This window comes from Diadema antillarum, unplaced genomic scaffold (genome assembly GCF_040938485.1).
Source record: "Diadema antillarum isolate AM-2024a unplaced genomic scaffold, OU_Dant_1.0 seq00000406_RagTag, whole genome shotgun sequence".
Taxonomy (NCBI): Eukaryota; Metazoa; Echinodermata; class Echinoidea; order Diadematoida; family Diadematidae; genus Diadema; species Diadema antillarum.
In genome coordinates, this window is record NW_027271394.1 from 907,957 (window position 1) to 921,938 (window position 13,982).

Sequence of the window (13,982 nt, forward strand, 5' to 3'; positions counted from 1 at the left end):
CATGCAGCCCATGAAGTTTGCACAGACTGAACACGAATCTCACTGCCTGGGGTACGATGTACAGGAGGACCTTCAATAGCACACACACACACACACACACACACATACATACAAATTGTACATACACCTGGCTCAAATGCCCAGATTCCTACTTCCACTCCGAAAGCGAGAGAACAGTGAGAAACAGGGCCCTGGTCTGTCGCCATGGCAACTGACCTTGAGTGTGACGGGTGCCGGTAGGGAACACACACACACACACACACCACACACACGTACATGTTCATAACGAATAAGAGAGAGAGAGAGGAGGGAAAAAATGCCGTCCTCCACTTGGATTGATTGGCCCCACGGTACACACATGCGAACAGATTTTCAGGCGGGAGACTGCTTGAGCGAGTGAAGGCTTACCACATGTGCGCTGGTATTGATCTTAATCCTCACAGTGGTAGAATAAACGTTCCACCTGCCGCTAAAACTCGCAGCGAACAATTCCACGGGAAAATAACACATAAACTATACTGCCAGTAAAAGAAAAATATTGCGAGTGAATATAACTGTCTTCTTTTGAGAAAGCAATGTACCTTGCAAGAAATAGTGTGATATATAAAAGTCGAAGTACAAACGAAGTATTTTATTTGGTTACGTCATTTTAACGCTGGATCTTACAAAAATATTCTCATTGCAAATAATAGCTAATGTCCAGAGTGCAGTGGTAAGAATCTTTCATTATCTCTCCCCCATCATAACGACCCGAGCTCTGCAGTCTACACGAGTACAGCTGGCCGTGCCGTGCGTGGTCTTGTTCCGTCCGCTGGTTCTGGACGAGGCAAGGGAGAGTGCTTCATTGTTATCGCGGCTTGGGAACTTCGCTGTTCCCTCCTTTCACCATTTCTCACGTTTGCAGACTTCAGCTCCTCAATGCCTGCTACCACAATAGCCTGGGAAAATTTTGCAGGCGGTAGACAATCGACGAGACGGACGCGCCGGACTTGTGGTAGATACCGTGGTTATTGAAGAATTAGCCGCCCGATGCGCCGACGTCCGAAATCCCCCTTCACATTCGACTTCCTTTCTGGCAATCCGTTGATGGAAAAAAAAATAGAGCAGACATTGACAATAACACCAATCACCAACCACGACATAGGAGATTATATCCCATAACTCCACTCCATCCAGTGAGACAGCGCTGGGGAGCCTATAACGTACCAACCGTAGGGAGCGTCAAGAGGTAGTAAAATATCTTTATCAATGACACTTTTTTCTCCTTGCGTTGAATATATAGGATGGCTACATAATATACTAACGGTGTTATGTTGCAAAAATATAAATCTTGATGCATAGCTGCAGAGTAGTACTTAAAAGATGTCGACACTCATAATTGCGATTATTATGAGAAGCCCGTTCATCGTTTTTTATAACTCTCTGTTCCTCCGATGAGGTACAGTGCTATGTCAATGTAACCCCTATATGCCGCAATGTGTAATGCGTTCCATCCTTCTCGATTTGCCAGAGCAACATCCGCTCCACAGTGAACCAACAGTTTCACCATCTCCAGGTTCCCTTTCAGAACACTCTGGTGCAGCGGGGTTTGCCCGTGTCTGTCAAATATATTCACATCCAAACGGGCAGGTGGTGAAGCCCGTAGTAATCGCCCAAGTTCCGCATAATTTTCCAACTGAACTGCTTCGTGAAACAGTAACTGGTGCTGTCTTCCATCCCCGTGGAGAGGGCCCGCCGTGGCCCCCACAATGGGCGAGGTGGGTGCCCCATGCATGGGCGTAGCTGGAGTGACACCTTGTACAGATGTGTCATATTCCGATGTAAATTCCATTATTACGGGAAAGCACTCCTTGCGATTCTATCCGCGGCCGGACGAGAGCTAAAATGGCAGGCTATGCCTAGTCTTACACGTCGCCATGTCCCGTAGTATTCGAAGCTAGGAAAACGTGAGAAAATGTGTCACGATGGATGAGGGCTGTCTCTTTGTCAGTGACGAGAACACGTGCAATAGGGAGCCCGTCGTTCAACGCTTTAGCTCGGCCATGTATACTGGAGTCCGTGGGATCCAAAATTTCACAAAACATGTGCAGCGGGCGATACGATGGGAGTGGCGAACGAAGAGCGCGTATATCGTGTGCGTGTGGAGCTCAGAGTAACGATTTTCCCACACTCTAATCCTGCAGCGAAACCTGTGCGCTCACCAATCAGGTCCAATTCGGCCTCCTTTGCTGCAGTCCAAAGGGCGTTTAAAATGTGATAAACTCAGCAGCGATTCCACTACATGAGTATGGCATTCCCACGGCATGTAGGATCGCCTTACTCTTGAACTTGTGCGCTCTTAACTTGGTTCGTTCTAAGTTGGAGTCGTTATTTTTTTTATGTCCTTCTTCTGTCTCTCTCTTTCCCTCTCTCTCTATCTCGTCCGCTCTTTCCTTCGCCTTGCCCCCGAGTCTGACCCAACCGGGCTTCATGCTCCGCTGAGCTAACGAAAGCAGTGCGTACAAAGGACCAGAGCCTGCGATTCTCCCACGGCCCCGGAGCACGCACAAAGTGATGAAAGCAACTCGTATTAGCCAATCTCGCTCTGAGTCTAACCTTTGTGTACCTCCCTTCTCTTGGCCTGGGCCCTGTGTATGTCTTTTACAGTGTTTGCCAACGGGTCAACAAGTGTGTATGTATGTATGTATGTATATGTGTATGTGTGTGCGTGTAGGGTTGTGTGTGTATATGTATGTGTGTATTGCTTTGTCTGTACGTATTGGTGGGTAGTTCAGGTTGTCTGTAGATCAGCTTCATTGAAGAGCGGTGATGTCGTTATCCTGCCCCACCCCTCTGGGCGACAGAGGAAAAAGGGTGGGACCGAGAGCGAGGCATAGCGAGCAAAGTGTGACCCTGGGACGATTCGAGTCCAGAGATGGCAGGGGTAAAAAGGGGCGCTTACTGTCCCACAAAAGGTTTAGCAGCCCTTGGGGCCTAGTTTAGATTTCAGTGAACTTCGGAAAACATTTTAAAGGATATTCGTCCTTTTGCGTCCATTTCCAAAGATGTGATTCCTTTCAACTCCATGCACGGAGAAAAATAAATCTGACGCGATGGCAAAGTGAATTTTAATGTTTATTCGTATTAATAATTCCTCCACCATGTTCAAGTTGTTCCTTTTTTTTAACAGAGTAAAATCAAACAACCGATGGTCGAGGTTTCGTCAAAATTGGACCCACACAATACATGTAGTATACAAAGAGTTATTGAACTTTTTTTTTTCTGCCGAAAATTGATGTTGATTTGTTATCATACACCACTGATTTGAGATGATGGTGGATATTGGCCTCATCACACGTTTTCGCGCACAAATCCTCACTGTGTTCTTTTGGGCATAAAGTCAAAAAGAAAAATAAATTGCACATTCTTCATGACATTTTCATTGTGTTGCAACCAGTTATGACAACTTACAGATATGGGTTCAACTACCAAACTACCGACTTGAACATGATATTTATGTTAGTTTGTGCACAAAATTTTAGTTTGCATAGATGTGCGGTTGCGACCTAGGCTATATCATTATCATTTTTGTGTACTGTTAACTTTTAAGGTCTAATAATATGTAAATTTCCTGGCTTATGTCCAATTTCGACGAATCTTCCACTGCTCCTTTTTTTTTTTTGAGTTTACTCTGTTTGTCTGAGCCAATCCTTCATCAGGGTTCATTTTTGGTACAGTTGTAGCTAAAGCACTGAAACTCAGGGCACACGCAACGTATAAATGCTTAGCACGTGCTGTTATGCATTTGGACCTAGAACCAATGGGGCAAAACTCTATTATCCTCGAAATTCAAATTCAGAGCGGTTATCAAGTTTGAACATTTCTGGTTCAGAGTCAAAGGATTCGGCAAATTAGAGCTTCATGAGACTGTTTCTCTTTTCTTCTTCTTCTTTTTTTGGCAACTGCATCTTATCTGAGGAAGAAAAAATATGAGAGAAATCATACCAGCAGAGATAGGCCTATTATCATGTTAAAACCTCTCCAAGCATGAATAATTCATAGCTCTGTAAATGTAAAGTCATTGATTTTAACATAGAGTGGCGTAAATACTCACATCAGCCTGTCAAACACCATAACCATTTTTTGTCACGTGTCAAAGGGTTGAGTGTCGTGAATATCACGTACTGCATCATTGCATTTATATTCACACAGGCACATCTTTTCTACTAATACAATGATAATAAATGATTATACATACATGCTTACATACATATACACACACACATACACTACGTGGGCCTACATACAAGCATACAGCATACATTCATACTCATTAAGAGTACGTGCGTATGTGTGCGTGTTTGTGTGTGTTCAAGTATGCGTGAAGATAAGTATGGAATGAATAAGCTCTTCGTGTTGAGAGCAGTGGGATCCAACCGCGCCATGGGCCTGTGTCAACCACCCCTTTAAATATTTCGCCGGGAAAACAGGTTGACCCGCTCATTGTTTGACGGTGATGAACTTTACCGGGCGGATAACTCCCCGTGCGTCGATAGTTGCCCTCCACTCAAAACACCGAGCTCAATAAAACGTGAGAAAATAGCACTGGGGGGAAATAGATAATCGTTGCCCATAGAATTCTGCGGTAATAGTGTTTCAGTGGCGACAACGTTTTCCGAAGACGCTTTTTTTTTCTCTAGTTTACGAGAGAACGAAAAGCTGTGACATGTTGTGGAGCGGCAGTTCAATAATAATTCTGATATTTACGGCATATAAATATTAATAATACATAGTTGTTGCATGATCCAGTGGCTGACTGAAGTTACTTACCTGCCTAAATAGGAACATCATTTTCCTATATAGGCTTTTATATGCGCATACTACAAGTTGCTGACTATCAGTCTACCTGTTACCGTATGTGCCCGAATGCCGCTTGTGGAAAAGACAAAATAAACTCCTCAGATATAGTAACTAATGATGATAACTCCTCAGTCGTATAGATAAAGCGATTTCTGAAAACTACGATTGGTATACTTGTTTACTGTACGTAATGGTATACACTCTTTCAAAGTGCCTGGTCAAAGGCAATGAAAAAAAGTTGAGGAAATCGCTGCTATAGCTTTCAAGTACAGTGTATAAAGGGTTGATAACACACAATGGTAGCGATCCATCGCCTTACCAACGGCCGATATCGCACCTTTCAATTCTGACAACCATGGCAAAGTTCCGAAAAATGGGTAAAGGAATAAGGCTCTTTTTTCATTTGTTTGTTTGTTTGTTTGTTTGTTTGTCAGTGCATTTCCGATTATTTCCCTGCTCTGATTATCTATGTATTTTTTTCACATGTAATGCGTAATTGTAGGACTGTAAGGAATATGATATTGGTATGACTGAATAATTCAATAGGTTTTTTAACTTTTTGATTCTTTTAATTGTGAATGTTCTATAATCATGCATGTACTTTTATTCTGTACGCATGACACTATTAGTCTGCGGACTAACTGTTATGCTTCTTTTGATTTGAAATAAAACCGAATTGAATTGAAAATCACATGCACGAGGGTCTCCTAATCACCGTTATACTTTAATAGTCTCATGCAATGCAAACATTACTATCTTTATTATTATTTATTCGACTAGATAAAGAACATAATATCATACAGTACATACCATAAACATTACAAACAGAAGACAACCACCATGCACACTTTTGCAGTACCACAACATCGATATGTTGATTATATTCATAATAATACTCTTGCATAATACTGTCATACATCTTCTTCTATAATAAGTCGCTTGTATACATTTGATTTGCCTTATGATATTACACGGTGCTGGGGTTTTCCCCATTGATATTTATGTCTGCTCGAGGAATAGAAATACAAAGTCTTTAAAAAAACCCAGTAGCAAGCACATTAGGCATGCATAATGGTGACAATCATCATGCTTGTAGAAATGATCCGCATTGACCTAATACCCCCACACAGACCGTGTCTTCTTCAGAGCTGCTGAAGCTGGAAACCACCTAAGGCCTACATGCTTCCGACTCTCTCCGAGCTGTCGGGATGTTTTCCTGCACTTGACGTTGACGTATCATTGTTGATCGATGCTGGAATTTGGTGAGTGTGAAAGTGGTTGCCTCCCTTCAACTTGATCCCCATCTGTGCGCCTTGACAGACACAAAAGGCCTGAGACCCCTCTGTGAAGACCTTTGTCGCTCTCACTGGACGCGGTAAGGGGGATTTTTCATCAACATTGGAACAAGAACGCTCGTCCTCGCCGTTCGCCCTTTGTACCAGACAATGCACGGCCAATTAACACGCTTCTGGCAAACTCATTGTCACCGGGGTGTGAGAACGCCTACCGAAGACCCTCACAGCCACAACCCCACCCCCCCCCCCCCTCCATCCACCCCTCATTCTGACCCCCCCCCCCTCCTCTCGCCGAAGTTCACTCATTCATCAATACAGTAACAGAACTAGAGATTGTAATTTGTCATCACTGACAAATTAAGGTGATCCGATTTTTTTTTTAATCAGTGATTCGAGTCCTGATCGTAATAGGCATGACAATACAAGTTTCATCTGTGTTTAGAGACATTGGCCGTGTGAGGTTTGGATTCTCATTTAGAAAAGGGAGTCATATCTGCCATCTTTGGTACCAATTCTGTATACACTGAATAACGAAGATACAGCAAGGAATACATATGACCTTTGACCCACCTTTACACTCCCAAGATGGCATCTGAGGAAAAAGTGGTTATTTTGTGAAATGATTCTTGCGACATCGTCTATATTCGTGTGCAAAATATGGCAAAGATAGGACAGGTATTCACCAAGATGCAAAATGCAAAGTCTTAGGTACAACATAAAATCTGGGAGAAATTCACCGAAGGGTAAGTGAGAGCTAGTGCTCGATAAAGAAAAGCATGTCGATTTTCACATTTAAAAAAAATCCCTCCCATAGAGATAACACGTCATAACGAAAATACAGAAAGAAGTACATATGACCTTTGACCTCACTTTGCACACCCAAGATGGCGTCTGAGCAAAAAGTGGTTATTTTGTGAAATGATCCTTGTTACATGGTCTTTGTGTGTGCAAAGTATGGGAAAGATAGGACATGTATTCACCAAGATACAGGATGAAACATTTATGACCTTTGACCCTAATTTACATACCCAAGATGGTGTCTGATCAAGTAGTTGTTATTTTATGAAATAATGTACGTGACATGAACTAAACATGTGCAAAATATGGGATTGATAGCCATTGTTGTTGTTCATCTATTGCACAGAAAGTAGTAGAAAGAAAGAAAAATAAAGAAAAAAATATGTTATTTTATAGAAATTTGAAGGAGAAGCATAAAAAAATCAGAAAAAGATAAAGTTAGGAAGGGAGATTAAGACTAACTAAAGAAAAAGAAGAAAAAAAGTGTTTAAAAAAATGAAAAAAAAATATTGGCAGGGGTGAGCCTCGAACCAGGGACCTTAGGATTACGAGTCGGATGCGCTATGCAATGACCTATTTCATGCTCCATAGGCCCTGTGTATTAAGCAAAATGACGCTGCATCGAAGCCACGTGCCATTTTCAACCAAGTTTTTCGACGTGATGCCGACGTCGTATGAAAAAATGAAGGGCACACTTACGATAGCCCAAAGTCTCAGCTACAACATACTAAAATCTGGGAAAAATTCACCGAAGCAAAAGTGAGCTAGTGCTCGAAAAAGAGAGTCATGTCAATTTTCACTGCCAGAAAAACTGCTCTCCCATAGAGATAACACGTAAACTGGTCAAATTCTACAAGGATACATTCAATCCATTTTTACGAGGCGATGACGTCATCCAATCAAAATGTTGTTTTTACATTAATGAAAGAACATTTCATAAGCTACAACATACTGAAATATGGGAGAAAATTGGCAGAGGATAAGTGAGATACGCTCGAGTAAACTTGTAATTTGATGACGTCATTTTGAAAATTTACTTTTTTTACTTTATTAAGAAATTTGATATCTTTTAATCATTTTGTCAGCATTGCCTACCCATGAAATGACATGTACAACTCATCAGCTTTCAATATATGTCAAGAAAATGGGGGGTCACCGTCCATCCTGACGAGTAAAATCGGATTTAAAATTGGCAGTTTTTTGGCATAGTTGCACTGTATATCGCCATTGACGCGCGCGCGGAATTTCAACTTTGACGGCCCCGTATGACGTCATATTGAGTCGGATTGACTTGAAACGTGGTATAAATATTCCTTGACATTTCAGACATGCGATCAAAGTGAAAAAACTGGAAATTTCAATTGCATATGAGCTGTGCGTGCGTATATGCGCGCGCGCGTACGCGTCCGTCCGATTTTTTCAATTTTTCAAAAAATGCTCCAAATGGTCTGAAACGTGTGCAAAAAAATTTTGAGCTCGATTGGAGCATACAAATATTTCAACGCGCGCGTACGCGCACGTTTTAAGAGAAAATATGAATTTTGAGAACATGAGTAGAATGCGCATAACTTTAAATATATGTGACGTAAATTTCATTGAAAAATTCTATTTCATTAATGAGATATGATTGAGAATGTGTTTTCATATAATGACGTCATAGTGACGTCACGGTCGACTGATCACAATGATACATTAGATTTGCCGTCTTTGGGACATGATGCATACATGATATAATTTTGAAATTGACAGGCAGCGGACTTTCTGAGCTAACCTCTGCACAACTTTTGAGGAGAAATAAAGAAGAAGAAGAAGAAAAACAAAGAATCCGTACAGATACAGAAGGTGATCCGAGAGGATACTCGGATCACCTAAAAAGAAAGTGATGGCGGCTCATTAGTTACTTCAGCGTTTCTGTGCGATAGGTCTTCTGGGGTGGGCGAGTTTTAGTACAGTATACGTACTTCGACCTAAACACCAGACTTGAAAAAAGACCTACAAACAAAATATATCAACGGAAAGTTAACTTAGGAATAGTAAGGAAGAGTGAAAAAACCCGAAAACGCACAAAAAAAATAACATGTTGACAGTGTTACATGAAGGCCCGATTTACTAAAAGAGCATGTTACATTTTTATGGACAAAAAAAAAACAGCTTCCTAAAACGTGTGTTTTTCTTGTGTTAGACACGAACAAAATGTAACCCTTCTCACTTTTACGAATGCGTATCTCTTCAAAAAATATACTTTGCGATCAAGGGATAATGGTTAAAATAATTCTGACACTTCAATTCTTTGTGACGAATAGACGTGTCATGCAAGATAGATCGAACGGAAATCTGACCTATACGTCAAATATTTTATGTTCTCTCACGCATAAAGCAAATCGTTCAAATTGACTGAGTACAATGAGAAGAACGTTGTTTGGTGGTCAAAAGTTGTGCAATGGTTTATCCCGGAAGCTTGCTGTCATGGTCTATTAAGTCTGTGACTACCATTTGCCACATGTTTACGGGCATTTTCAGTCCGATCCTGGAGATTGTGGAGCCAAGGATTGTATCGATCACTGGTGCGTGATTGCGTGTGGTTCCTTCATGTTCTGCCAAGTTCATTCGGGAATGACGTGGCCATTGAAATGTATACACACTCCTGTAGTTGTTGCCTGCGATTGTTGACAGAAAGCGTGTGACGTATACATCGGTGATAAGACCGTGTGAACGAGCTCGTAGTTCCACCTGCTGTTAATGGTAGGTATATTAGTGTATATAGGGGTGCACGTCACAAGCTCGACACCCACGCGTCATACAGCCCACGAGTCATACAGTCCACGAGCTACAGATACTTATAAGTGAACAAGGCCCATGAACCCGACATCAACAAAAAAACAGACCCACGAGGTTTACGGTCCACGATCTCGACACTAGGCAAAAAAGAGCCACAAGCTTGACTTTACATCACGGGCGAGCTCATGGGCCTTATATTTGCTCATAGTGTCGAGCTCCTGGGCATTATTTGCCTATAGTGTGTAATCATAGCTGATGTTTTACTCGTGTCTAGCTAGTGGGCCTGTTATATTTGATGCCTAGCTCGTGGACTGTATGACTCGTGGATCTTTTCTTTTTTCAATGTCTAGCTCGTGGACCGTGACTCGTGGGTGTCAATCTCGTGGGATGTCCCCGGTAAATAATATTTATCTATGATAACTTTATGAACGTGACTATACCATTGTGATGACACCGCGGTGGCACCGACCGGTGCACTGGTGCTACACCGTCTTCCAGGGAAGGAGACGTGGTTACGTAATGCACTACCGATTGAACAGGTATAATCCGCTTTCTGATTAGACTCTTTGCATTGGAATGCACCATGTGGTCGTGTCTTCAGATTATTGCACCATGGAGCAACAACAGCTAAATGATTACTAATGGCATTGTCTTTTTGATGCACGTTTTGACAGTTTTAAGTATATTAGAAACTAAGGATAGATTATATTGGCTGCAGAGTGGGAATCCAATATGCACATTTTATTTCTTACAAATAAACCAAACAATAAATAAACAAATGAAATTAAGGGTAAACCCTTTTTCATTTTCGGATTAACGAACCTTTGCATTCAGCAAATTTGAGTGTTTGGGATTGACGAACCCTCGGAATAACGAACCTCATTTCACTTTTCGATTAACTAACTTTCCGAATAGCGAACATTACTTAATTTTCGGAATTACCCATCTTTGGAACAACACCGCATATCTTGGGATAAACGAACCCTTTTTCATTTTCGGATTGACGAGCTTTTACGTAAAGGGAATTTGCGTGTTCCGGATTGACGAACCTTCGGAATTACGGGTGCACGTCACGAGACCGACACCCACGATTCATACAGCTCACGGGTCATGCAGCTCACAAGTCATACAGCCCATGAGTTATACAGCTCACAAGTCATACAGCCCATGAGTTCGACACTAAGCCAACAAGGCCGTGTTTTATCTGTCGAACTCGTGGGCTGTTTTTACCTAGTGTTGAACTCATGGGCTTTATTTGCCTAGTGTCGAACTCATGGGCTGTATGACTCGTGAGCTGTATGACTCATGGACCTGTTTTCAATGTCGAACTCGTGGGCTGTAAGACTCGTGGGTGTCGGTCTAGTGGGATAACCCCCGGAGTTATAATCCATACTAACCTTATTTCAATTTCGGATTAATCATTTTAATGAACCTTCGGAATAACGAACATCCCCCCAAAAGAATTGGGACCTATTAGTATTACACTACCAGTTGGCATCTAATGCCGGCATACCAACCCTATTCCTGATAATTTTTGGACCACGTTCATGTTTTTACTGAATGTCGAGGACTCTTCTAAATTCCAGACAAATCCTGAGAATGCCATACCAACGAGTGAAGTATTCCGGTATGACTACGTAGATATTTAGTACATTGCCCTTTTCTAGGGAGTGACACCATTTTTTCTTGGATCGAGACACCCTCCCGGTAGGTTGCAGGATTCCGCATCCGCTGCTCTGATAGCTTTCACATGTTGATCTGAACTTCTTTTCTTCACAAACTCGACTTTATTCGATCATGGACCTACACTAGGTCCATGATTCTATCAAGCTCCTTGATTTGACTTTTCTTACAGTACAGTTACTCACAGCTGAGAGGAGGTATACCCGTGGCATATAGCAAGATCCGAACTACAGATACCCTAGTCCACTATCTGGATTACAGACATCCGTGTGATAGGCGTAGATCGTTTGACCATGGTTTACCAGGCAGGTGGGTTTTCGTCCCTAGTTAACTTACCTCCCTGGTTTGAATCAGGCCACCTGTCTATTTGGTTTAAAATATTGTACTGGAAATCGCCAATGTGTTCATTCCAAACTCGCTGGTTAGCACCCCACCGTATTTCACATGGACATTGATGGTAATAATTTAACCTACTTCCCATCTTTTTTTAAAATTTTTATTTTGGCAGGCAGTCTTCTTATAAACTTGCTTAGGTTTTCACCTCCCTGATTATTTCCAAAATTAATTGCATACAGGCTTGCTCGTACTTGCACTGATGTGGATATCGAAGCTTCGTCACGACGTCATGAGCACAACTACACTCCACATACACCACACACGGGTGCTGTTCGTTATTCCGAAGGTTCGTTATTCCGAAGGTTCGTTAATCCGAAACACACACATTTCCTATACCTAGAGGTTCGTTCATCCGAAAATGAAAAAGGGTTCGTTAATCCGAACATTTGTGGTGTTATTCCGAAAGTTCGTTGATCCGAAAATGAAATAGGGTTCGTTATTCCGAAGGTTCGTTGATCCGAAGTGATATAGAGTCCGCAACGAACCTTCGGAACAACGACCTTTGTTTCATTTTCGGATTAACGAACCTTCGGAATAATGAACCTTATTTAATTTTCGGATTAATGAACCTTCGGAATAACAAAGCTATTTTATTTTCGGATTAACGAACCTTCGGAATACCGAATCTTCGGGATAACGAACCTTCGGACTAAAGAACCTTCGGAATAACGAACCTTCGGAATAACGAGCTGTAACCACACACACCATGAGAGTCATCTGCGGACTTGCTATACGATGGGGCTAGTCTGCAGCTATATCCTACCTTTAATTCATACAGGAGCGGAAAATTAGCAAAAACACGAATTTTCCGCACTACCGTGGGAAAAGACTCTGGGCAAACTGTGAAATCTGGGTTACCGCCGGGTTACCACCGTCTCAAAATCCTTTCCTCGAAATCACCGCGAATTACGTCGACTTATACAAACAAAATTTTGACGAGCTTTCAAGAAGAGGGAGAGAGGGGTCTTTTTTATTCATTGCCTGGTGCACGTGGCTTCCTGTAGAGTGTAGTCTGCCGTTTTTCACCTTTCTGTATCACCTTCTTCCGATAGACAGGTGATATTGCGGTGTAACTTCGTCATCGTTATTTCCTGAATGAAAAGTTGCCAATAATGTTAATAATAATGATAATAATATGGAAAATATATAGCGCTTAACATGACGAAATGTTACTATTAAAGTATTTTACAACAAGTTAACAAAGGAGAAACAATCAATTAAATCGACTACGAGTACAAATAATCCACAATTGCATATTTTTTAATTTCATTTCGTTTCATTTCATTAATTTCATTCTTCATTTTTCAGCAAAACATAGCACAGAATAAATCGGAAGTTATAACATAGGCATGTATTCAACTTTTCATGATAGATGATAGGACTTTTTTGTTTGTATTTTATGTCCGCTTGCATTGTACATGTATGTTGAATTGCCGAATAAATAGTAATAATAATAATAATAATAATAATAATAATAATAATAATAATGACAATAATAGATCATGTCAAAACAATAAGATAATGTCAACCAAATACAAATTAATCATCGGTTCTGTTCCTGAAATAAGAGTGTTTAAAGTTTCTTTTTGAATATATCAATGGAGGTAGAGGGTTTGATATGAGTAGGGAGGTTGCTTCTAGGAAGGGAACACAGACGGAAAAAAAATTATTGCACTGTACCATAACGGTTGTGGGTGCGAGGATCAAGTTCAAGCTGAGCTGTAATTGATAATGAGAGTTATCTCGCTTGATAGATGTTGGCCTCTAGTGCCGAGGGGTAGCCATTTTGCAAAAAAGAAAAAAAAGTGCAGATTTCGATGAAACCGATCATGCATTTTGATAACATGACATATCCTTACCAAGTATTGTGGAACAAGCAACATTAAATACATTCAATTCACTTGCCTCTCAGTGCATGAAATTTCGATCAAACAATTAATTACATAAAAACAGCTACGCAATGTTCACTGTATGTTGAATTTCGAACCTATCTGTCTGGTGGTATGCTAGAAATCTCACAAGCTGTAAACCACAGTATTCCTTCTTTTCTGCAGTTTCTGTGAAATACAATATTGTTTCAGAAACTACATATCTTACTCATCAATAGAGAATATATATATTACCTCCGATTATAATCATAAGAAGAATGAGTCTCAAATACGCCATCTGTAGATCCAACAAGAAGGTTTTTAT

The 13,982-nt window shown here is 41.1% G+C and overlaps 1 protein-coding gene across 1 annotated transcript; it reads right to left on the reverse strand.

Annotated features, from left to right (window-relative positions):
• Window positions 1-1,402: 1,402 nt before the first annotated feature.
• On the reverse strand, window positions 1,403-1,831 carry LOC139732224 (notch-regulated ankyrin repeat-containing protein A-like). The gene has a single exon (XM_071643101.1). The coding sequence runs from the start codon at window positions 1,829-1,831 to the stop codon at window positions 1,403-1,405; it is 429 nt and encodes a 142-aa protein (XP_071499202.1).
• Between the last annotated feature and the right edge of the window lie 12,151 nt (window positions 1,832-13,982).